The sequence below is a fragment of the Durio zibethinus genome, chromosome 19, assembly GCF_047325235.1.
Source record: "Durio zibethinus cultivar Kanyao isolate XHJ-2024 chromosome 19, ASM4732523v1, whole genome shotgun sequence".
NCBI lineage: Eukaryota > Viridiplantae > Streptophyta > Magnoliopsida > Malvales > Malvaceae > Durio > Durio zibethinus.
Window position 1 is genome coordinate 3,984,479 of NC_143180.1, and position 24,307 is coordinate 4,008,785.

At 32.8% G+C, this 24,307-nt stretch overlaps 3 protein-coding genes across 7 annotated transcripts; 2 read left to right on the plus strand and 1 right to left on the minus strand.

Annotated features, from left to right (window-relative positions):
• The first annotated feature begins 4,200 nt into the window (after nt 1–4,200).
• Nucleotides 4,201–7,115, plus strand: LOC111309834 (putative RNA-binding protein ARP1). 2 transcript variants are annotated; one of them, XM_022908837.2, is made up of 6 exons: nt 4,201–4,655; nt 4,744–4,885; nt 5,524–5,647; nt 5,740–5,782; nt 6,010–6,259; nt 6,826–7,115. In XM_022908837.2, the coding sequence occupies exons 1-6, from the start codon at nt 4,473–4,475 to the stop codon at nt 6,864–6,866; spliced, it is 783 nt and encodes a 260-aa protein (XP_022764572.1). In that variant the 5' UTR covers nt 4,201–4,472; the 3' UTR covers nt 6,867–7,115. The 2 variants fall into 2 exon arrangements, with proteins under 2 accessions (XP_022764572.1, XP_022764573.1); XM_022908838.2 differs by having other exon boundaries at nt 4,202–4,655; nt 6,806–7,115.
• Nucleotides 7,116–8,457: 1,342 nt separating this feature from the next.
• On the plus strand, nt 8,458–15,062 carry LOC111310282 (uncharacterized). Of its 2 annotated transcripts, none has more exons than XM_022909587.2 (6): nt 8,458–8,577; nt 9,019–9,826; nt 9,935–9,993; nt 10,072–10,171; nt 10,269–14,172; nt 14,635–15,062. In XM_022909587.2, the coding sequence occupies exons 2-5, from the start codon at nt 9,031–9,033 to the stop codon at nt 14,138–14,140; spliced, it is 4,827 nt and encodes a 1,608-aa protein (XP_022765322.2). In that variant the 5' UTR covers nt 8,458–8,577; nt 9,019–9,030; the 3' UTR covers nt 14,141–14,172; nt 14,635–15,062. The 2 variants fall into 2 exon arrangements, with proteins under 2 accessions (XP_022765322.2, XP_089604518.1); XM_089748392.1 differs by lacking the exon at nt 8,458–8,577 and adding an exon at nt 8,608–8,931.
• Nucleotides 15,063–17,396: 2,334 nt separating this feature from the next.
• On the minus strand, nt 17,397–24,285 carry LOC111310283 (protein GET4-like). Of its 3 annotated transcripts, none has more exons than XM_022909588.2 (12): nt 24,164–24,285; nt 23,616–23,695; nt 22,990–23,068; nt 22,308–22,389; nt 21,951–22,101; nt 21,293–21,383; nt 20,095–20,178; nt 19,536–19,582; nt 18,811–18,939; nt 18,301–18,385; nt 18,020–18,100; nt 17,397–17,689 (listed from the first exon to the last, which is right to left on the minus strand). In XM_022909588.2, exons 1-12 carry the CDS (start codon nt 24,209–24,211, stop codon nt 17,681–17,683), a joined length of 966 nt encoding a protein of 321 aa, XP_022765323.1. In that variant the 5' UTR covers nt 24,212–24,285; the 3' UTR covers nt 17,397–17,680. The 3 variants fall into 3 exon arrangements, 2 of the variants coding, with proteins under 2 accessions (XP_022765323.1, XP_022765324.1); XR_016330336.1 differs by lacking the exon at nt 17,397–17,689 and adding an exon at nt 18,465–18,497 and having other exon boundaries at nt 18,059–18,100; XM_022909589.2 differs by lacking the exon at nt 23,616–23,695.
• Between the last annotated feature and the right edge of the window lie 22 nt (nt 24,286–24,307).

The following is a 24,307-nucleotide window of genomic DNA, read 5'->3' on the forward strand; positions in this document are numbered from 1 at the left end:
GACAATGAAATTTCCACTTATGCAAGTGTGGTACATCCAATCACTTTTTCTTAAGATGAAGATTCTCCAAACTACTCGAAAAAAATGTCTACATTCATTTTTCATATCCCACAGTCCTTTAATCATTCATTTCATTTTGACTATTCTAATTACGTATCTTTGTTCTTCTATAAAATTTTAAAAAAAATATTCAAATAAGCAACAAAATAAAAAAAAAATAAAATTTCATCTAAACTCTTATTTTTGGATCATAGATACTAGGGGACTCCTATTAGAATCAAGAAATAAACAATGGGTTGTTGTGAATGATTCGAAATCTAATCAAAGGAGAGATAGAAATAACAAGAGTGTTACAAATAATAATGATGTTATAATTGTTGGGTTAAAAGCCTCCAATCCAATCACATCAGCGGAAGCGAAATCAAACAAGAAATCAAACAATAAATCAAACATATAAAAGACAACAATTTAACGTGGTTCGATCCAACTGACCTACATCCACGGATGAGAAACAAGATCCACTAGTTGTAGAGAATTACAAACATACATCAAATCATCAATCTCACTCAATAATCAATACTCGTAAGACACTCTCAATCTCCTCTAGTCCTATAGAGTATTCTCAACCCAAACAAACACAAACCCAAACCCTTGTGCACCCTTTCAACACAACCGAACACATACTCATATGTTCCCACACATCATACTTATGTGGACCCTCTCAGTCTCGTCTAGTCCACTCACAAACAAACATACATACCCATAATATGTAGAGCCCCAATACTCCTATAGGATGTCTATCCCACAAAATCCTATAACTCTCTTACATCTTTTTCTCATACCTAACCCTGTAGAGACTTCACCTATTTATAACCATACAAACTTGCCAATTAAGAATCCCTCTCCTTTTAGAATTCTTCTCCTGTAAGTCAAACTTACCTATTAAGAATCCCTTTCCTTTTAGAATTCTTCTCTTGCAAGTCAAACTTACCTATTAAGAATCCTCTTTCTCTTGAAATTCTTCTTTTGCAAGTCTTCTTGTCCATCAAGCAATATCTGACAAATCTCAAACAAATCTCTAACAAATCTCAAACAAATATTTTATGGGATTTGAGTCAATATTCCCAACAATAATATGAGTCAAGTCAAATTGATACAAATTTATTAGGTCATATTTGGTGTATAAGATGATGGATATGATAGTATGATAATCATTCTATATTATATTTAGTTTGTATTCAAGTAAAAATGATAAGATTACAAGAAAGATTTATCATCATTTTAATAAAAGATAATTCAATATTTTCAAAGTGAAAAAAATTATTTTTAATCTATTAGATAAAATTTACATATCATATTGTATCCTTAAAAATTTTATCAATAATTTAAATTATATAAAATTTTAAAAAATAATTTTGATTAATAAATAAATTATTCTATTTTAATTCTTACATACATTAAATATAAGATAGGATGACATTATTTAATTTAATTCTATTCATAATATCATTTTATTATATATTATCATAATCTTATATATCAAATATGACCTTAATACATTTGTATATAGATTATATTTAACTCTTAATTAGAATTGAATTAGAACCATATTCTTAACATTTACATTTTTTTAAACTATAATATTATAATTATTAAATCATAATAAAAAAATTATGTAAAAATTCGTTACTAAATATGAGTTTCAGATAAAATTTTGATACATTCTACATAATTTTAAATTATAATTAATAAATTATACTATATTTATTAATATTCTTCAATTATTTTAAGAAAAGTTCTCTCTCTTAAAATTTCTCTTATATGAGATACCCACCGAGACTCTAGATTTAAAGTTGAAGTTCGTGTGCAATTCTAATGGTTGTTTCATAGACAAAAAGAGTCAATAAATTATTCAAGAGTAAATAAATAAATAGATTTACAAAGGCTAATGAAGCATATATCGATAAATTGGTTTTGAGAATATTTCGTATCTTCTTAAATGCAAAAATTTTATTTGTTTTATGCAAACTATTTGTACTTCTTATATTTTAAAATGGACAGCATTAATGCACTTTAGGAATAGGACAGATTTTTTTCATGAAAAAAATTAAAAAACGTAACTCCATGTCTTTTTGGCGAAAAAAAAAAAAACACAACTTTTAATTATATTTCAAAGGTCATTCATGATATTATTTTATTAAAATATTATCATATAACTTTAAATTTATCATATTAATTTATTTGGTATTTTTAATATATCATAATAATATGATAATTCTTTAATTGTGAGTAATGACAATTGAGATCAAAAATTTTAGTGATGACACATTAAATATATTTTTTTAATTTTATAGTTAAGACATTTTAATTTTAATAATAATTATTTTTTTATTTTGGCCAACAATAATTATATTTTGTTTTGACGTGCATGCAAATTTGCTTTCGTGCAAAGAGCATCTAATGAATAATCCATTGTCCAAAACCGACAATTTCTTAGAACTGCGCGTTGCGTACATCCACATTCAGTTAACTTTGTGGGTCCATTTCCGTTTTTGTTGTACGGCTTTTGGCTGTCTCTTTGATCTTTCTATCTGTTTTTCGCCTCTTCTACCCTTCTACGCGTTTGCTTCACAACGTCCTCACGCGCTTCGCATGTGTCTTTCTTTTTTTTTTTTTAATTAATGTTTTTTAGTATATAGAAAGTAAAATAATTCAACTATTCATAAATTATATGTATAGAATAAATAATAAAAAATGATAAGTATAATTTTTTTTTTTATAATTAATCAAACTATCAAAGCTAGCTCTAATTACTCATAAGAATTTTGAAATTAGTTATTGGGTATTTCTTTTTAGCCACGTATTATAGTTTTCAATCTTTTATTATTTTTTTTTTTGCAAAAAAAAATTGTATTTAGGAAATTATGATTTTTAACTTTGGAAATGAACCAGAAGTATAAGATTTGGATCTAATTTCTTCTATTCTTTTATTGGATTTTTTTGTTTGTGACTGTAATCTAAAGATTAAAAAAATGATTGTAAGTGTTGTAATTTAAAATTTAAAATTCAAATCTATTAAATATTATTTTTTAAAAGTGATTATATGATCCTAAAGATTAATTCAAAATAATTGTTGCAATTGGAATAGTTTGAATTAAAAAAGCGCATTTAAAAAATATAATAAAAAAAGTGTAATTAAAAATATAAAATTTTTAGTATTGCAATAAAAAAGTATTGTTAGTAATTAAAATGTTTAAAATGATATGCTTAAAATAATAAAACCTTAGAAATATAAGATAATATAATATTTTTACCTAAAAAATATTTTTTCACCACAAAAGTACTTCTTCGATAATTTTTTTATTTGAGTTGCAAAACAAATCTTTTACATTAAAAACCTATTTTTTTGTTATTTAGCATTAAGGCTAAGTTAAAAACAGATTTTTAATGCAAAAATTATTTTTTACAATAATATTAAACTAGACTTAAGTGTGAGGTTCGATTTAACTATCTTTTTATCCACATAATTTAGATGAAAAACACTAGTAAAACAAAATCACATTAAATATTTTGAGCTTAATAACACCATATTTGAGTTTGGAAGATTGAGTTTTGACTTGCAACCAAAAGCAATTTAAAATTTGAAATTATAGATATCTCGAGTGTTTTTCTTGTTAAGCATTGCCTTCTTTTACTATGTGGGGAGCTTAACATGATTTTATTTCTTTCTTTATTTTTAGCACTTTGTAATAATGTTGCGGTAACAATTGCGTGTCTATGTGGCTAAGTAACATTATTGGCACATGCAAGTTGGAACACAATCAACAAAGGAACAAAACACTAAAATTTAAAAAGTTGAAAGAAAATTTTAAAAAAATATATATATGTAACTGATAAAATTTTTAAATTTTATAAATGAAATTAAACATTTTAACATTTTTTTTTGATTTATTATATTAAAAATTTATGCTTGTAATTAGATTATATCAAACTTTCATGATTATTCTCACGAAATCGAGTCTGTGTCATCAAAACTATGTGATAAATGCTTCAAAATCTGAATTTTTAAACCTAAAATTAAATCCAAAAATTCAAAACACAAAATGAAGTAACTCATCTCAAATCCAACTCAGCTAAGAGATAAATGGGTAAGCGTGGATATGGTACAAAAAAAAAAATTGTGTATAAATGTGTGATCACGTTGATAATGTACTAGGCACAAAGTCTATCTGTCTTGCCTCACTGTCTCCTTTTGTTTTTCTTCATTTCTTTATTTCCTTCCCACCTGTCTTCCTCCTTATATTCTCTTCTTCCCTCCCTATTCCCTTCTTGGAATTCCTCTCTCTTTTTTCCTTCGCTTTTTCTCTCTACCCAAACACCTCATTTTTTTTGGCTACATTTTTGGTCAACTAATTCATATTAGTAGTTAAAAAAAAAAAGGTTTTTCTTTGTTTTTTTAGGGGGATAGAGCCATGACTATGAGTAACAATATTGGCCAATTTGGTGATACAACTTTGACCAAAGTTTTCGTTGGGGGGTTAGCTTGGGAGACGCCCAAAGAAGCCATGAGAGAGCATTTTGAGAAGTATGGTGACATCCTTGAAGCTGTGATTATTTCTGATAAAGTCACTGGCAGATCCAAAGGCTACGGATTTGTAAGTTCTATTTCACTCAATACACCCCGGGTGCAGCTGATTAATTTCTAGGAATTTTTTTAAAACTTTTTTTTGGGGTGTTTTTTAGGTTACATTTAAGGATGCTGAAGCTGCTAAGAAAGCTTGTGAAGATGCCACCCCTATCATCAACGGCCGCCGTGCCAACTGCAACCTTGCCTCTCTTGGTGCTCGCCGCCCGAGGTCCGCCTCCGCAGCTCCCCTGCAACAAGGTATATTTTCATGGCATAAAGTTTGCATTTGATATATTATCGTATGTAATTATATACAAAGAAATTATCAAATATATTGTCAGAAAAAATTTTAAACTCAACAAGTGAGATTAATAAGATGATATATATCTTTTAAGGTGCATTTGAAAAATGAAAAATTAATTAAAAAAATATGATATGTTTCATTATATTAACCCATTTGTGAAGTTAAAAAATTTGATTGACAATATATCAAATAATTTCTCATATATATATATTTAGAGGTTAATTAGAATTTGGTATATTATAAAATAATTTTAAATTTTTATTAATAAATGTTAGTTTTTATAAAAGAGATTGAAGTTTGAGATTAAAAAAAGTGTTGTAGGTGTTAAAATTAAAATATTAAATTTATTGAATATTATTTTTTAAAAAAGATTATATAAATTAATTAAATTAAGTTTCTGATTAAATATATATAAATTTAATTAAATAATAATTTGTGATTTATGGATAAAATATAAAATTATATGGTAAGGGTGGAGTAATAAATATAAATTCCTAAGCTTTAGCATAATTTGTTTTTAAAAAAAGATGGTGATGGCATTTTTGTAAATATGAGCTTCATGGGGTCTAATACTGTGGTTTTGATCATGAAGGATCAAATGCTGGACCGAGGGTCCCGTCAGCTGCACCAGCTAATCATGTCCAGTGGTATTACCCAGCGGGGACACCGGCATCGCCGTTTCATCATCAGCATCATCAGGCCGTTCCTTTTTACGGGTATGCCCTTTGTTTCGTTGAATTGTTGAAGTTGCATGTTATAAAAGGTAGACTCTATCGTATCGTATAATTTCTCTTTTCACTTGTTTCAGGTACTCTCCCACCTACATTGCCACTGATATCGGCTACAACCATGTAAGTGGGTTTTTTTCCTCTGCAGTTACAGTCTATGGTATCATTGATCTCACTAGCCATAACTAATTCCTTTTTTATGTTTAATTTTACATCACCCAAAAGAATTAAATGGTCCCACATTGACAATATAAATGTAAAAATTTTGTAATTTTCTTTTATTTTAAGTGAATCCATCCAAATTTTGCAAAAAAAAGTCTAAAAATGTGTTGTATGAATGGTGCAAACAGAAGGTTAGCTACACAGGAGGATCCTACATGAATGGGCATTTCTCTCAAGTGTATCCAGCAGGGCAGGCTATAATAGGTGCAAACACATTGATGCCAATGTACCCATTCTATCACTACCATCAATCACAAACAATGGGATTACCAGCTGCAGCCAACCACATCTTCCCACCAACAACAGCTGGACCCATCACCACAATCCCAACCGCCGCTATCATCTCAAAACCTGCTGCAGCTATTGCTCCTAATTCAGGTAACATCCATTGATCCTTCACGATGGTGACTTACATGTAACATGTTCATCTTCACCTTCTTTAAAAGAAAAAAAATTGGGTTATTGTAAATTAAGTGTATGTCTAATGAATCATTGCGTCACGTGAGACCCTGATTGAGTTTTGGGTGAATCGGGTCCACTTGCCAACTGGCTCTCTTAGGAAACCCATGTGCATGGGTTGGGGACTAATATTTTGAACCATGTTCAGTCTAATTATGGCCTTAAACAAAAGATTCATAAGCATGGTCAAGAAAATATAAAGTAACTTTAAACTCCTAAAAAAGAGTTTTAGCTTTTGTTTTGGATGACTACAGAAATAAGTTTGTCATGTGACATAAATTTGTGATATAATTGTTGCTTCTATTTTTACATTTGTTTTTTTATTTAAAATAATCAAAAATTAAATTTTATTATTAAAATTAAAAATCCAATATTTTTTCAAAAAATATTGTACCACTGCTAGTAAAAGTGTTTTATATTTGATTTGAGTTATATAAAAATGAAAAACTGATATTATAAAGACAGTTTGCTTGGCTGTGGAATAGGTGCAGTTGGCACAGGTGAAAGCTTTAAGAAGGTTGGCTGAAGAGGGGAACTTATTAGTTGGCAAAATAACAATGGGGGAAGATGGAAAAGCTGCTCAGAGCAACAATCTGATCTGTTGTAGCTCTTCTTTTCTATATATAATATTTTAAGAAAAAAATTATTTATTTTTAGATGTTGGATAAGATTCTTTCATTCTCTTTCTATCTTTCTCTCTCTAACATCTAAGCTTGAGATGTGAACCTTTTATGAAAAAAAAAAAAAGCAATGCAACAAAGTGATTTATTTTCAATTATTCATATCTTATGGGTTGTTTTTTTATGGCATTAGTGGGTTAAATCTACTTAAATAATATCTCCCACACATTATGTTATTATTTATTTTTCAATTATTTATGTTAAATGATTCAAAAATTTAACTTGAATTTATTTCAAATAATTTATACAATCATTTTTAACAAGTAATAACTAATAAGTTTCCTGTTTAAATCTTAATATCTATGATTTTTATTATTAACTGAGACTTTTTTATATAAAAAAAGTAAAAAGAAATTTTAAACCCATCTTTGAGATTAAAAAAGTGACACATATGATATATGAAAAATAAAAAAACCAATCTAATAAAAAAGCAAGCATGTCATTTTCTTATAGGAGTTTAAAATTTTATAAAAAAATGAAAACTCCACGGATAATGTATAAAAATTTAATTCTTACTTTAAATTTAAAAAGAGTTTTTGTTTTTTTTTTTTTTTTTTAATCTAGGACCTTTCGGTATTTGGTAATTACTTTGGACTCGATTAATTCGGATTCGAGTTAGATTAGATCTCATAAAGAGATAATTTTTCTCAAGCCTATTTTTTTATTCATAAGAATCAAAATCGATACCTTATTTAAAGAAAACTCAACTCCGTGTCACTTAGATTAAGGGGCATTTTATTCTAATTATATTTAGCCTACAACTAGGCCTGAATGGATATTGTTGGGCCAGGAAAAATTTTTCTTCCGGTATTGATATTGGGCTTGTTTGGATTAGCAATTGCCCGAATTCTTTTTTTTTTTTTTTTGTCTATTCTCATTCTTGGGTTTCATAATCTGTAAACAACAAATGTTTTTTTTTTTTTTTTCCACATTACAGTATGGAATCCCAGCACAGTATGAGAATTCAGGATTCTCCCTGAACGTAGCCGGAACATTCCGTAGTCACTGACAGACATGATCTTGGGTTTGGATTGGATCCTTTGCCCAATGATTACAAGGTGATTTATCTTCGGATTTATTATGATTTGGAGAAGAGAATGGAATTGGACCTCGAGTGGGCAATTTATTAGGTCACACTCATCTTAAATCGCACTCTTTATCAAATTTCTAGATGTATTTACTGATAAGGCAGTGACATAACAAAACTTTATCATCATCAAAAGAACATATTTTAGTACATGAACATCAAAATAACTGTCACCAAAATCCCCTGAAAATCCAATGGGTACATGCCACATGGAAGACAAAAGTACTATATACTTGATCTTTAGCAAACCCAAAAATTTGTGCAATTATTTTTTTCTGAAAATGATGACCAATCACTGAAAAGTGAAAAGGACAAGAAACCATTATATTCGGGCCTTACTAGTTTTTATTGTCTTTGGATCTCTTAAAGGATCACCCAATTTTTTTTTTATATGGCTGAAGCCAACCTCCTAAAATTAAAACCCCAAACCCTCAAGCCCCTTTGATTTTCCTTCCCAAGATCTATAAAAGGTAAACATAAATTCTTCACCTTTTCATCTTATTTCTATAATTTATGTTGAAAGATTTAATCTTTTAATTTTTTTTCCTTTCATGCCCCCTTATGATTTCTCAGTTTGAAGTGCCTTTATATTTGTTTAGGGTGGTTTTGTCATTAGGGTTTATCAAAATTTCCCACTTTTTCCATATGGAAATTTTCCATCTTGGAGCTTTTTTTTTTTTTTTTTTTTGATGATTTTGACAAATACCCAGATTAGTTTTTCAATGGATGAAACTAAGGAGAAAGGTTGGTTTAGTTAGTAATGCTACAGAAATTGTAGCTGTTAGTGAGACTGTAGTTGAGTCAATGGCTTAATAATTTATATGGTATAAAAATGTGTCTTTCATAAGTTTTTTCTTTTTTTAAATTTCAATCTTGGAGCTTTGGTATTGATGATTTTGAAAAATACCCAGGTTGGTTATTGAATGGATGAAGCAAAAGAGAAGGGTGGTTCAGTGAGTATTGTTACAGAATCTCCAGTAACTGTTTGTGAAACTGAAGTTGAAACAGTGGTTTGTGAGGATCAAGTTCAGATTGAGGAAGGAGGGGAAGTGGGTGCTAGTAATGGAGATGATATAATGGTGGAGGTTTTGGGTTCTCATGTTTATGTAGATGGTATTTGTACTACTGATGGGGGAGATGGAGATCTGGTTGGGGCTGGTTTGAATGAAGCAGATCATGGTCGTGATGAGTTGGGTGAAGTTTGTTTGGAGAGTAATTTGCGAAGCTTAGATGGTGACGTTGATGCAGCTGGTGAGCTGGGTTCAATGAGTGAGGTTTCAGGTGATGAAGCTAAGGCTCAGAATGAGGTAAATGGAGCTGAGGTTGAAGGTTCTGGTGCACCTGATAGTTCTGCAGTTGGAGAAGATGGTGAGAATGCTGAATGTACTAGTGGAATGGATGAGGATGGCAGAGATGCAAATCAAGCTTTGGAGACACAAAAAAATGGTGATCTGGATGGTGATGAATTGAATCATGGAAACCAGAAAGCAGTTGTATGTTCATCAGCTGCATCTGAAGATTCAAGTATGCAAACTAAAGTTGTCAAGGAAGCTGCAATGATGATTGATGGGGAAGATTTGAATACCATAGATGGTGCTCGTGAAACTATATCTGGCACAACAAAGAAAGCTGCTGATGGCGATTTAGATCCAGATGCCAAATCCTTGGATGTGAAGACACAGCTTACTGCTGAAGAAGTTCCACATTCTGAAGCTAAAGGTATGAAAATTAGTGCTTTTGATCATAATTTGAAATTTCAAGTTGAAGAATAGAAATTAAGTTTGAGAGTGGGTGTTAGCACTGAAAATCTCTATAATATCCATGCAGATTCAGTTTATTCATCTCAGTCAATTGAATTGGTTGTTGAAGGCCAATTAGACGAGAAGGTACTTCCAAAATTTGATTAGGCCAACAGGAAAAATGCAAAAGTGCTTTTACCCAGCCTGACTCATTATCTTATGCAGGTTAATTCAAACATGGAAATTGACAAGCAAGGTACTGATTCTGAGAAACAGCAAACGGAAGCTAATACTTCTCACCAAAGCACTGAAAATCATGCTACAGGTGAAGTTGCAAGAGTTGATCATGTATTCTTCTCTTAATTTGAATTTTTTTCCTGGTTCCAACAATGTTGATTTGGATAGGGTTTTATCTTGCTCAGGAAATGACCAAAACTTAAAGGCTAAGACAGTCATTGACAGAGGAGAGGAAGTTGATTTAAGTATTGGGGAAGCAATGGATGTTGAAAAGCACGTTTCTGATACCAAAAATGTTGGTTTTGATGCAGAGCAAGATGTTAAAGTTCAAGAAGAGCCTGTTAAAATTGAGACAATGGGTGTGGGCACTGAAAATCACATAAATTTATGTCAAGATTCAGAATCTTTGGGTCACCAAACAGATGTTGTTGGTAGTGATGAAGTTGAAGCCTCAAAAATAGTTGATAACAATGTTCCAAACCAGATATCTCCCTCAGTTGGCTCAGATAAGGTGTTACATTCCTCAGGAAATGAAGATCAGCTAGCTAAGAATGCAGCTTCTGAGGATGATTCAAGTGCAGGGCAAGATATGAATGTCAAAGAACAAGTTACTGGTGATGAACAGGACAGTTTAGACCAAGTGCAAGAAATGGAAGTTGAAGAACATGATACTGATTCTGAACAGCCAACCAACATCGATGAAAAGACCGTTAAACGGACACCTCTAAAGTCTGCAAGTGCAGTAAAGGTGCATCAAGCTAAGTACCAGCTGCCATTGGAGGAAGAAGGTGAATTTTCTATTTCTGATTTAGTCTGGGGTAAGGTGAGGAGCCATCCATGGTGGCCAGGACAGATATTTAATCCTTCAGATGCTTCTGAGAAGGCAGTGAAGCATCATAAGAAGGATAGCTTTCTGGTAGCATATTTTGGGGATCGAACATTTGCTTGGAATGAAGCATCTCTTTTGAAGCCATTTCGAACACATTTCTCTCAGATAGAGAAGCAGAGTAATTCAGAATCATTCCAGAATGCCGTCAATTGTGCTTTGGAAGAAGTTTCTAGACGGGTAGAACTAGGTTTTGCTTGCTCTTGCATACTGCAGGATGCCTATGACAAGATAAAATTCCAAAAAGTTGAGAATACTGGAGTTCGGCAAGAATCAAGTTTAAGAGATGGTGTTGATATATCTTTGAGTGCTAGTTCCTTTGAACCTGACAAATTAGTTGACTATATGAAAGCATTAGCGGAGTCTCCATCTGGTGGGGCTGATCGACTTGACCTTGGGATTGCTAAAGCTCAATTGTTGGCATTTTATCGTTTAAAAGGTTATCATCAGCTGCCTGAATTCCAATTCTGCAGAGGTTTAAGCGAAAATGAAGCAAATACCTCAAATTCTGAAGAAAAAATGCACTTTGGTGAGGAAATTGAGCGTGCTACTCCTATGGATACGGATGGTGAGCAAATTTCCACTGGCCAGGAGACTTCAAAAACTCAGAGAAGCTCTTACCTTAAACGCAAGCATAATCTTAAGGATGAGTTATATCCTAGTAAAAAGGAAAGAAGCTTGTCTGAATTGATGGGTGAGACAGTTGATTCTCCTGATGGTGAAAATGGGTCTGATGGGATAGCTAATAAGCTCCCTTCATCATCATCTGGCAAGAAAAGAAAAGCTGTTGATTCCTCTGAGGACTTGGTGATGCAGGAAGGGAGGAAGACAATTTCTCTTACCAAAGTAACTCCAACCACACCTCATTTCCCAAAGCCTTCCTTTAAAATTGGTGAATGTATCCGTAGAGCTGCAAGCCAGATGACTGGATCTCCATCGATTCTAAAGTCTAGTGGTGATAGGTTACAGAAGCTTGATGGAGGCAGTGAAAATCCTGCTGCAGATGGATGTGATGCTCCCATTGATAATTTTGAGGATGGCCATCGAAAGAGGATGAATATTACGGCTGAATACTCATCACTAGATGAGTTGTTATCACAACTTCACTTGGCAGCATGTGATCCTATGAAAAGTTTCAATTCTTTTAATATTGTTATTAGCATCTTCTCTGATTTCAGAGATTCAGTTGTTCTGGATCAACTTCCTGGGGACAAATCTGGTGGCAAACGGAAGAAGTTGCCCAATTCTATTATTGGTTTTCCAGAAACTTTTGAGTTTGAGGACATGAGTGATACGTATTGGACTGACAGAATAGTCCAAAATGGTTCTGAAGAGCAACCATCACATGGAAATGAAAGGGGACAATATCAAATTGTGCCTGTTGATTTAGGGAAACCACTACAAAAAGGCCGTAAGTCTCGAAAACGATATTCTGATTTCAATCATGATTTGACAGCACAGAAAGCCCCTGGTTATGTTGATGAGAGGGCCCCGGCAGAACTTGTTATGAACTTCTCTGAGATTAATTCTGTTCCTTCAGAAACAAAGCTAAATAAGATGTTCAAGCACTTTGGACCATTAAAAGAATCTGAGACAGAAGTTGATCGCGAAACCAGCCGTGCCAGAGTTGTTTTTAGAAGATCGTCTGATGCAGAAGTTGCCTACAATAGTGCTGGAAAGTTCAACATATTTGGGACAGTGGCTGTAAATTATCAACTCAACTACACTATATCTGAATCATTCAAAGCTTTGTTGTATGCTCCAACCCTAGCTGAGGAGACTTCCCTCATTGCTTCAGCCCTATGTGGGGACCATGCACTGGTTGCTTCGACCCTGGGTGAGGAAACTTCACTCATTGCCTCAAGCCTAGGTGAGGAAGCTTCATTCATGGTTTCAACCCTTGGTGAGGAAACTTTACCCATTTCTACAACTTTCCATGAGGAACCTTCAATCATAGCCTCAACCTTAGGTGAGGACACTTTGGCCATTCCCGCAACCTTAGTTAATGGAACTTCAGTCATTGCCACAACCATCTATGAGGAAACATTCCCCATTGCCACAACCATGTATGAGGAAACATTCCCCATTGCCACAACCACATATGAGGAAACATTCCCCATTGTCACAACTGCAGGTGAGGGAACAATGGCTGTTGTTACAAGTGTTGGTGACCAAACTTTCACAGTTAATGCAACTGCAGGTGAACAATCTTCAACCATTGTCACAACTAATAGAGAGCAAACCTTGACAGTGGCCTTGACCTTGGTTCGGGAAGCTTCTCTCTTCACCACAACCTTGAGCAATGAAACTTCAACCATCTCCACAGCCTTGGTTGAGGAAACTTCAACAGTTAATGCAAGCTTGGGTGAGGAAACTTCAACCGTGGCTACCTTAGGTCAAGAAACTTCAGCCGTTCCCACAGCCTTGAGTAAAGAAACTCCTAGCATTCCCACAACCTTGGGCGAAGCAACTCCTACCTATCCGGTGACATTGGCAGAAACCCCTAACATTCCCATAACCTTGGGCGAAGAAATTCCTGATCTTTGCACAACCTTGGGCGAACATACTCCAGCCATTCCTGCTACCTTCAGTGAAGAAACTTCGGCCATTCCTCCAACCTTCAGCAAAGAAACTCCTACCATTCCTGCAACCTTGGGTCATGAAACTCAGACCATTCCTACAACCATGGGTGAGCTAACTAAGATCATTCCTGCAACCTTGGGTGAGGAAACTACTACTGTTCCCACAATCTTGGGCGAGGAGGAAACTACTACTGTTCCCACAACCTTGGACAAGGAAACTTTGGCTAAGGAAACTCCAATTATTACCGCGACATTGGGCGAAGAAACTATGAATGTTCCCACAACCTTGCATGAGGAAACTTTGGCTGAGGAAACTGCAATTATTACCACAACATTGGGTGAAGAAACTCCAACCAATCCTACGACCTCGGGCGAAGAAACTCCAACCAATTCTACGACCTTGGGCGAGGAAACTCCAATTAATCCCATGACCTTGGGTGAGGAAACTCCAATTAATCCCATGACCTTGGGTGAGGAAGCTTCAACTGTTCTCACAACTAATGTTGAGGAAACATCAACTGTTTCCACCACCATGGAAACCGAGACTTTACCCCCTGCCGTGGCTGAAAGCAAGGAATCTGCAACTTAATAACTCCTGTCAAATTTACTTGGATATTTCTGGTATTACTTTTCTTCTTATCAGCATGGAGGTTTTTTTACTTGATGGTTTTAGAATTACTATAGTTCTCATTTGGTTTTGCACAAACCATTATGGGAGACCATCTGAGAGTGTGGTTCAAGTGATTTCTTGCAATCTCTTTCGCTTAATTCATTTAGTTGATTAATATGGTTGACCTTTTTACCTCCTTTGAATATTTTAACCATTAAGTCATTGATGGTTTATATTAGATGTTCATCTTGAATCGACCTCGTTTTTAGATAGCTACATAATTGCTGCGTCATGGGATTGTACCAAATATAGTTGATTCAGTGTTTTAGTGGTGTGAAGTTGGATGAATAAACTATGAGTTGGGCATAATGATTGGTGTTACCTGAGACAAATTATTCTCTTTTATTTATCTGCAATAGTGTCTATCGTTTTTTTTTAATCCTATTCTTGTTCTTTTGATGCAATTGTTATAGGCGAGAACACATCCTGAGGTTCTGATGTCAGTGTGGCTCTGGTAGGATTGATTCAACTTTCCACTGAAGAAGGCAATCAGGCAGACAGCTCATCTGGTGCAACTTGAATCTTCTGCTCGGATTCTTTCTTGAATTAAGCTCTAAGCTGCATGGTTTATACACATGCACCGGCTAGTGTAATATAATCGCATTTTAGATGATGACCTTTCCATGGATGCTATCCTTGAGGACTAGGAGAATTGCATTGTATAATCAAGCTGCCTATCTATTATCGTGCATGTCGTACAACCGATTACGGATCATTGTGCCAGCTTTTGCTTTTGGTTCCTCATGAATTTCTCCTGACATGAGAAAATTAATTGCCATGATTCGTAAAACGTGAGGGTTGTATTCCACTTTTTGCTAGATCACAAGCTTTTTTTCCTTCATGGGTATGAAGAAAAAGACTCAAATGACCCAAAGACCATATTTTTCAAGAGATTGGATTATTGTAAGGAAAACTATCTCATGCATCCACCATTAAAATATTGAAAAGAAAGGGTTGTAGGACAAAATATGTTAAAAGAAACTTGGGAACTTTGAACAAAAGAAATCTTGGAATTAAAGATTTAGTCTAGTTTATTTAAACTTTATATTCAGTAAATTTAAAATTTAAATTTTAAAATTTAAAATTTAAAATTAAATATTTATATATATTTTATATTTAGGTTGTAATTTTTTTTCAAAAAACAGGTAACCGTATTTTGGTGAATCTGACAGTTTCATTCCGGTTCAAGGCCATCTCCGGAACCAGCTTCTACACGTTTACACATTGCCTTATTCCATAGACCAGTGAGTATCTATGAGTTTTAATCACATTTTCCTAAGGATGGCAGATTAATCCGAAATCGTCAGGTTCTGACTCAATTTTATAGGATTTCTATTATGAAGATGCAGAAGGCATTTGGGATTTTGGTTTTTCATTTCAATTCGAATGTCAAAACTAAATAAACATTGGTGTGGCATTTTGTGATTCAAACTAGGTGATTTTGGCATAAGAGTACAAGAGTATAGCATTGGAATTACTGTAACATCGGTTTGTTGATCATGTTTGGATGATGAGAAAATCACTAACATTGGTGGTAAAAGTTGTATAATGCAAAGAAACAATTCGGTTCTTGAACAAGCTTGATAGGAAACAAGCATGCACCTTTTGCAATGAAGAAACTGTTTCAAGAGCAAAGGCCCTTTAATTTTAACCTGCTACAAAATCCCAAACTGAAAATTTGACTTTATTTTATATACAAACGAAATCATCCTGCCGGCCTTGGGTTTTCATTAAGAAAACCTTGTGCCTTGTGGGCCTAAAACGAAAATAAAGTCTCCTGTGATATTATCCTCGATTCTGACAGTCTAACAAAATTTACAGATGGGCTACGTTTAATGTCAAAATAAAGTAGGTAGTTTTGAGAATCAAGCCCTTTGGACAATCATTTGCATTCACTTAATCCTGATAACAACTGTGAATTTTTTTTCATAATCTAAATCCATCCTCTATTGAAGCAGATTGATGCGATTTGAATCGAAACAGAAAGGTTAAGAGTTTGACTGGAATTCACAGCTCGAAGTTGAAAGCGAGTTTGATTAGATATTAATTTTTTAGTTCCGATCTACTTGATCTCATTTAATTAAGTGAAAAATTTTACAAGCTGAAGTTCAATTTTAAGCTCGTTTACTCATACTTGAGACCGAGTTTCGATTGAAAAAAATATTAAAGCTTTTTCTTATAAATAACGAGAGTAAGTTGTTAATAGATAATTAAAAAGTAATTATATATAATATTAATATATATTATTAAATTATTAAAAATAAAAAAGTTAAAAAAAACTTTATAAATTATTTAAATATTAAAATATTTAAACTTAACTTGAATAATTTAAATTTGAGTTTAACTCAGAGCTAACATTTATCTAATCATGTTCAAGTAATTCTCAAGCCATGCTCGAGTAACTAAGAGTATCTAAATCATATACATCACCAAATTTGATTTCAACATGGTTTTTTTTTTTTCTTTTTTAATATTTCAGGGAGGATTTGATGATAGAATTTTAAGCAGAAAAGAACATTATTGAAGTTGCCAATGCAATAATAATAATAATAATAATAATAATAATAATAAATATTATTATTATTATTATTATTATTATTATTATTATTAGCTATAACCGTTGTTAAATGAAGGACTTATTTCTAGCTAGGAACATTGTAACAACCAAACTTTACCAATTAAATTAAAATTAAAATTCACATAATTATATACTTCAATACCAAAAAAAAAAAAAATTTTAAATTCGAACTTTTAAAAAATTTTCATGAATAGTTTGCTATATTTAATCGTTTGTATTGATCATATTTCGCCTATTTACTTTTGCCTTTTTGTATAATAAACTTCGAAAAGGAATGATCATGCAAAAAGGTTTTGATTAAATTATTGGAGAATGTGGCAAAGAAAGAGGCAAAATTTGATTAACCAAAAAATGTTTCATCTTGTGTACAAGGTAAAGAAAGAGGATGAGCTACCATCCAACTTAGGTCAAATTATTCATAGTGGCAAGGAGTTTGATACATGCTTGGTAGAACACACGATGAGAGAAAGAAGCTCATTCACTTCCACAGTATAATTTGCAGCTAGATAAGAACAGGTTTTGGGTAAAGGATTGTCCGAATTCAAGGGGATTTTATATTAAAAAAAAAAATGATTCATAACGCGTACAAGGTAAAGATTTTGTACCCATAAGCAATAACTGCAGTTTTTTATATTTGAAGTTGTAAAGATTTAAATCTTAGTCACTGAAACTTAAAAGTCAAAACATGCTGCTGCTGTTGTCAATAACGACAGTTTTCATGGTTTATAGGACAAAAGTATATTATATATGTTGGTATCAAAAGAAATTGCTTCTCAAGTACCAAACTAATCAGAAAGTCCAAACCAAAGGCACAATGAAACCTGCATTCTGGATCCGTCAAAGATACCGAGAGATTCAAGCTGATGCCATGTTATTGCTCATCACATCATCTGAACAATGAGTTAAAAGGGATTTCAGTTCCAGTTCTTTGAAGATAAATGTTCACATTTGCAGATTTATAATTGAAAACATCTAACAAAAAAAAAAAAATTATGGTTGAAAACAAGCTGTTCAATAGAAAACTAGCATCAGATATATAACTGATGAAAGGTAGATAAAAGATATAGACCCTAAGTGCATTGCACCTGCTATCCAGGTCTAAGCTTTCAATCTTGCAGATATGATTTATTTAATAAGAAGACTTCTTATGCCAGGAATTTCTTAAAATCCCAGAAAGCATAACAGTGGTAAGACTTTGAATTGGATATATTGGTAATCACCTTGAATAAGTCGCCAAACATCCCTTGAAGGGGATTTCTACGCTGTACACCATAGAACTTTTCAGCAATGTCATCTAGCAACTGAACCATCATGTTTGTGTTAGAATCTGATACACGTAAGCTTACTCTAACCCAAAGAGATGATAAAATCGATAAATAGAGGCTATTTAGCAGATATATGAAAATGGTTACATCCTAAAGTAAAAAACTTGTTTTACAAGAGGGGAAGGGAAATAACAATCAGAATAACAGTACTCTAATTGGTAAAAATGATTGCCCACCTCGTTGAATGGAGGTTCTCTCTCTATGCTAGACTTGTAATTACCTTTCAACATATTAAAAAGAGGCAAGGCATCTCTTTCCAACCTGCACAGAAAAGACCCTTCAGATCAATTTATCAGACCATGTTCCATACACCAAACATGGAAAGAATATGGTAGCCTACCTCTATGCCCAAAACGAACTGCGGTGATTTTAACTGAAAGAAAATGGAGATGGTATTGTTTGATGGATCAAAAAGTAAAACACAAGCATTAATCAACACTCAAGGTTGCAGTTGTATGGTTTTTACAGCTCCCCAAACCAAAACCAAAAACAGTTAACAGTATAGTTTGGAGATGAGAGCAGGTTAAGTTATGCTTTCTGCTATCACTAATTATATTTAATGCCAATGAAGTGTAATCCAAGCATGCAAACCTTGAAAATCAGACCACTTGCAGACTTGAGGATAGTACAACTGGTCCCTATAGATGAAGAATGAATTGATGAGGGAAAAAAGAAAAATAACTTACGTTAGCAAGAGAAAAGTGATAAACTGAATCAAATCCGATTGGGGGAAATCAAGCTCTTGGGATGCCACTTGTCTCTTTAATTCATCCATAAGGTAATTAGCATCGCGAAGATTACCCATCGACAGATACCTACCATGCAAAAGTAAATTTTCTTCATTAGTTCAAAATGTATTACTACATTATAAACAGAACAGTCTCAATTTTATTGACAAGTTTGTACTATATGAAGATTGAGAAAACACTAAAATCCCTATCATTGATGGAAATTTATAACAGTTTCATATCAGTTGAATGATTCCATTCGTGGATTTTGTTTAGCCTACACAAATGAATCAAAATATGCTAATAGATCAAGCAATAAATGCTAAGTTCTAATTGCACAATCCAATCTACTTTTGATATCAACAGAAAATTTTCAGTCCATGTTTTCTAAATTAAATAAAGAAACCCATATATAGGTCGAAAGTGGTAACTGTCTCTTTACTGATGCTGTCAAAATGGCATGGCAAATTATCAGTTTAAGTTCATAAAACTACATGAGGTCACTTTGATAGGGGAAACAATGGAAGACATGATATCTAATTGACCATATAGGTTTGACAACTGAAATTTAAGCTTTAAGGTCAAGATTACAAGGTTCCATTTTATTGATTGTGCCTTCAACAGTAGTGGCAATAGGAACAGTATAATTACAGGCCAAGTGAGCAGTTTATCAGTGAGCTTACATAAGAACTGCTCGTGCAATGGCTATGTCGTCTTCACCAGGATAACACTGCATGATTGAAAAGTAAATCAGTTGATTACATTAAAAAAGTATCAGGGGAAAAGTAATACCTACAGTCAATCATAGAGATGGAACATGAAATTCGTATACATTGATTGATTATGCCATCTTCCATGCATTTCTTAACCCAAAGTCTTGAATTATTTAAGCACTCATCACTAATGTAAAGAGCAGATTTGTATAGCTTAATTCTCTTGAACAACTCAAAGGCTCTAGTTGAGATTTGAGAATGAAAGAAAGAGTCTTAAAAGTAATAAAGTAATTTCAACAATAATAAGTAATAGGCTTAGATGTAGATTTGCCGTAGCAGTAGTAACACAAGCAACCAACTCTGAAGATAATCGAAATTTTCCACAATATATCTACAAATATAAACTATTATGCATCTATATCACTATTCAGCTGTTACATGTTATATTGTTGCACAAGGGAATATGACTTTGATTTGTGTGCCTCAAACCATCTTCATGACAAGGAGAGAGAAAGAGAAGAAAATTAACCTTGCTCATGAAATCTACTAAAGTAGATGCAAGCTTCTTTGGGTTTTTTCCTCTAACAAAATGATATGACACTCTGGCCATGTCCTGCAAAAAAAAAAAAAACCATCATATGATCATTGGCATCAACATGAATGTTAACTAATGAATGGACCTGTGAACTATAAGGATACTTTCAAAGGCTTATATGGTAAATAAATGAAAGCATCTAATTTATTTGTCAAAGCATTTTTAGCAGAGCACACTGTCACCAAAATAACAGTAACTCCAATTACCCACAGCAAAATCCCAACCAATTAGTTGAGTTTGCTTGCAATGGAATTACCAATGTTCTAAAGACCATCACAAGCATGACATAGTTCAGACAAAATCCTAAAATCTAGGTACATGATTAATGTTGATACAGGTTTCCATAGATGTAAATATACTTGTTTAAACAAACCAACAAAGATGGTGATATCATTATTAGTATGTAGCAAACAACTTATACATTAGAAGAGCAACGTACCTGTTCTTTTACACATTTTAAAATGAATTTAGGTGCAAGCATCTCCATCAGATATAGGGTGTTCATACATACCATACCAAGCGGCTTCTACTTTTTATTCTCAAGGATATATGTCATGCATTTATTGAAGTTATTCATAAATGGCTTTCATTCCTTCGGAATGAAATCATAGCATAAGATCTACATTTTGAATATGAACAAGAGCACAACCTTTAGAAGATTACATGACTCAGGATATCATATCATTAAATCCTACAAAGCAATTATATTCAACTCAATTAAATTGATCAAATAGACTTGCTTCATCCTATTCTGTTGCAGTATCAATATGGATAAAGTGCTCTACAAAAACTTTTTTTCTTATTTTATCTTTTCAGTGCCTCTATGCCATCATTTTGGCTATCTTTTATGAACTTTAATTAATTAAAGTTTGAGCCGGAACCAATGTAAAAGACATGAATGTCTCACATAATATTAGTGCACTTCTTCACAGCATTAAGTTGGTCACTAGTGTACAATGTATGTATTGCGTAAAACATCAAAATATAATGTATTTTTACATTTTTCTTCACCTTTTAAATTAGGATAAAAAAAATTCATGAAACTGATCCATGGCAAGCAAGAAAGGGACAAAGAACAAATGTGTGGTTGAAGTAGCAAAAGCAAAGTCTAAACATTTACTTCCAAACCTACCAACTCAGGAGATTCAGAATATATGTATTCAGCCAGCATAGCATGCAGTTGTGGATCACCATTCCTGTGAGCGCCAAACTCTGCAGACCACCTAAAACCCAAAATAATAAAACAGTTCAGGGAAAATAACCAGTACTATTCAACACAAATAAAAAATTAAAATAAAAAACTCCTTTATTCTCTCTCAAGTTTTCATGTCTTTCAATTCCATATTATCTTACTCAGTAAGAGTAAGTTTATGATCATAAACAGCCTGATCTTATGCCTACACAGATATTGCAATGTTGCAGTATCTTTTAATCACAATCAGGAGAGGCTGTGATTCATTTATCAAATAAATTTAACCACCTAAACAATAGGAATAGGGGACAGGCTAAGCATTGTCCTGTAATTCACGTCAAACAACATAACCAGACTGGTATAAGAGCAATTGGAAATCCATCTAGTACATTTCAAAGCATTCTCTCATAATACATAGCACAGAAATCATTAAAAGAAAGAAACTAGCTGATCAAAAAATAAAATAAGCAGATCTCTAGAACAGTTTAACCATCAAGAAATGAGTGAAAATATCTTGGACATCTTTATGCTGAAACAAAATTTTTCAATAAAACTATCAAGTGTAACTCAACGGTATAATATGGGAATGATGTCTCACTTTATCGCAGCTTTTAAGAATGATGAGCAGCCTTGCAGACGTGTTTTTGCTGCCCCAAGAGCTTCAGTAAGTTCTTGAACATCATCATCATCTGTCAAGTTTCTAGGAACTGGAATCTGAGGAAACACCTTATAGATTTTCCTGACACGATCTATACATTTTATCATAATCACAACAACAGAAAGAGCAGAACTAAACAAACCAAACAGCTATATATAAAATAATATAATTAACTTGAAGATTTTTTTCCTATATAAAAGATACTTAAGTCATCAATAAGAAGGGAGGGTCCATAAACTATTCATCGCAACTTATGCTGATAAGCAAATCAAATTATAAGACAAGGCATATACTGACCAAGGATGCCTTCATCATATGGAATTTTCCCTTTGACAAGTGTCTCAACAAACAATACTGCAAGCTCTGCCCCACAAGTAACCTAAAAATTTTCATTCCAGTGACTTCAATGCAATAACCACAAAGTAAAGGACAAAAATTAAGAAGACCAGCAAAACAAATTTCCTCATGCAAATTTCATATAACTCTAGTTTCCACAGCAGAAGAATCTTTTTTAAGTAATTATCAACTAAAATCCAATCAAATATATCAAAATGAAAATTCTTAGCCTGCCTTTCTCATAGAATAGTGGGCTCCAGTAGATAGCTAATATATCCTAGCTTTTGCAGCTCTAATTTGCACCATTCTTACATCTGAAGTTATATTTTGACTAAGAGGAAGATCAACGAAACATGTGAAGGGTCTAATCATGAAATATTTGCAAATACTGTATTGATGTTACCTTATATTTGTTTCAATTTAATTTTTACACTACCCTTTCCAATCTGAAATAACCCAGATTTTAAGTTGATGATTATCCTAAGGAGATTAAACAAGTTCAACCAGTATCCAATCATCCTCAATTCATTCTGAAACCAAATTTCAAACAATGAAGGTCAACTTCATAATGCTTTTGCATATAACATTGAGAAAAACTTTGACTAACAAGCTCCGGATCAATGTACTTGAAAGAAATAATAACCTGGTCATGCTTCAACTGAAGGCATGCACCTGAATGAAGCAGATCCAAGGCCTCAGAATATCTTTGAGCAGATACATATCTGAAATAAATATGCATGTTTCATAATCAATGTAAGTATTCGAAAACAAAAGAAAATAACAAACACACTCTGCGCTATTCTTACCTTTATCTCTATTTTACAATTGGAAAAAGAAAATGAAAAAGAAATGAAAAGTCATATTACTTGCTGCCTTAGTTAACTACTAAAGCAGAACCCTAAATCAAAATTGGAAACAAAGAATAATGCAAGTAGCACACTAAACCTACTCAAGCGTACAAGCCTTTAATCAAACTATAAGGGGACCTACCCCATTAAGCTCCATCTAAGACTCTAAGCACATCTAATACCTATGTTGCTCTAACTTTTCATTTTCTCTTAAGTCCCCCTGTCCAACATATACGATGGGCGTGGGCGTCCGTGTGGACACGGCTTTCCAACCCTCCAAAAATAAGGAAATACTTAGAGAAAATTTGGACGTATTTGTATCTGACATGCACTCTAGAGTCCTAGCAATAAAACTAACGCCATTTCTTGCAATTTGTAAGTCTAAAAAAACATAAATTTGGGAAATTGCAGACAATTGTACCGTGCACTTATAGACTTGTACATCTGCTGAGCTCCATAGAAATTACCCTCATTTATAGCTTTCTCTAATTTATCAATATTCTGTATTTCATATCACAAGCAAAACAAGAATCCAATTAGGAATCATTCCTCATCATAACAATAAAGTCCAATTATACTTTTATATATAAAACTCCACTCTTCAATGGTTTTATCTTAATTAGAAAAAAAAAAGGCTTGCTTTTTCAAAGATTAAAATTTTCCACATCTAGAATGTAAGGATGCGCCTGATATTAAAAACCCAGAGATAAAAATAACAAAAGGTTTAAAATTTCCTTCTTTTAAATGAAACTTTCAACCAAAATCCAACACCCTCATTTTCTCACCAACCAAACAAAGCCTTTGGACCTGGTACAAATATGTTAAAAATAATTCAAAATCATCAGTTTTTTTTCAATTTTCTCAGCTACCAAACAAATGATGGGTTATTTATTTTTTCTTCACTAAAATAATTTCAAAAAACAATTATTGAAAGCAATAGTTAAAAAAAAAAAGAAAGAAAAACAATACCTCTTGAACATGAGGAAGAGTGGCTTTTCTTGATTTCTCTCTTGACATTTTCTCTTTTACTTGATTTCCTCTTTCAGTTCTTCTTCTTCAATGGGAAAGACCTGATTTTCCGAGTTTGCTTTGATCAACGTGCAATCTCGAAGA

What these genes read in the sequence shown, in the direction of transcription:
- LOC111310282 (XM_022909587.2), top strand. Translation starts at nt 9,031, where the DNA reads ATGGATGAAGCAAAAGAGAAGGGTGGTTCAGTGAGTATTGTTACAGAA. An exon ending in TCCACATTCTGAAGCTAAAG is followed by an intron (nt 9,827 to 9,934) that starts GTATGAAAATTA and finishes ATATCCATGCAG; the next exon opens with ATTCAGTTTATTCATCTCAG. An exon ending in AAGGCCAATTAGACGAGAAG is followed by an intron (nt 9,994 to 10,071) that starts GTACTTCCAAAA and finishes TATCTTATGCAG; the next exon opens with GTTAATTCAAACATGGAAAT.
- LOC111309834 (XM_022908837.2), top strand. Translation starts at nt 4,473, where the DNA reads ATGACTATGAGTAACAATATTGGCCAATTTGGTGATACAACTTTGACC. An exon ending in GATCCAAAGGCTACGGATTT is followed by an intron (nt 4,656 to 4,743) that starts GTAAGTTCTATT and finishes GGTGTTTTTTAG; the next exon opens with GTTACATTTAAGGATGCTGA. An exon ending in CAGGCCGTTCCTTTTTACGG is followed by an intron (nt 5,648 to 5,739) that starts GTATGCCCTTTG and finishes CACTTGTTTCAG; the next exon opens with GTACTCTCCCACCTACATTG.
- LOC111310283 (XM_022909588.2), bottom strand. Translation starts at nt 24,211, where the DNA reads ATGTCAAGAGAGAAATCAAGAAAAGCCACTCTTCCTCATGTTCAAGAG. An exon ending in ATTCTGAATCTCCTGAGTTG is followed by an intron (nt 20,179 to 21,292) that starts GTAGGTTTGGAA and finishes TTTTTTTTGCAG; the next exon opens with GACATGGCCAGAGTGTCATA. An exon ending in ATTGCACGAGCAGTTCTTAT is followed by an intron (nt 18,940 to 19,535) that starts GTAAGCTCACTG and finishes TTTGCATGGTAG; the next exon opens with GTATCTGTCGATGGGTAATC.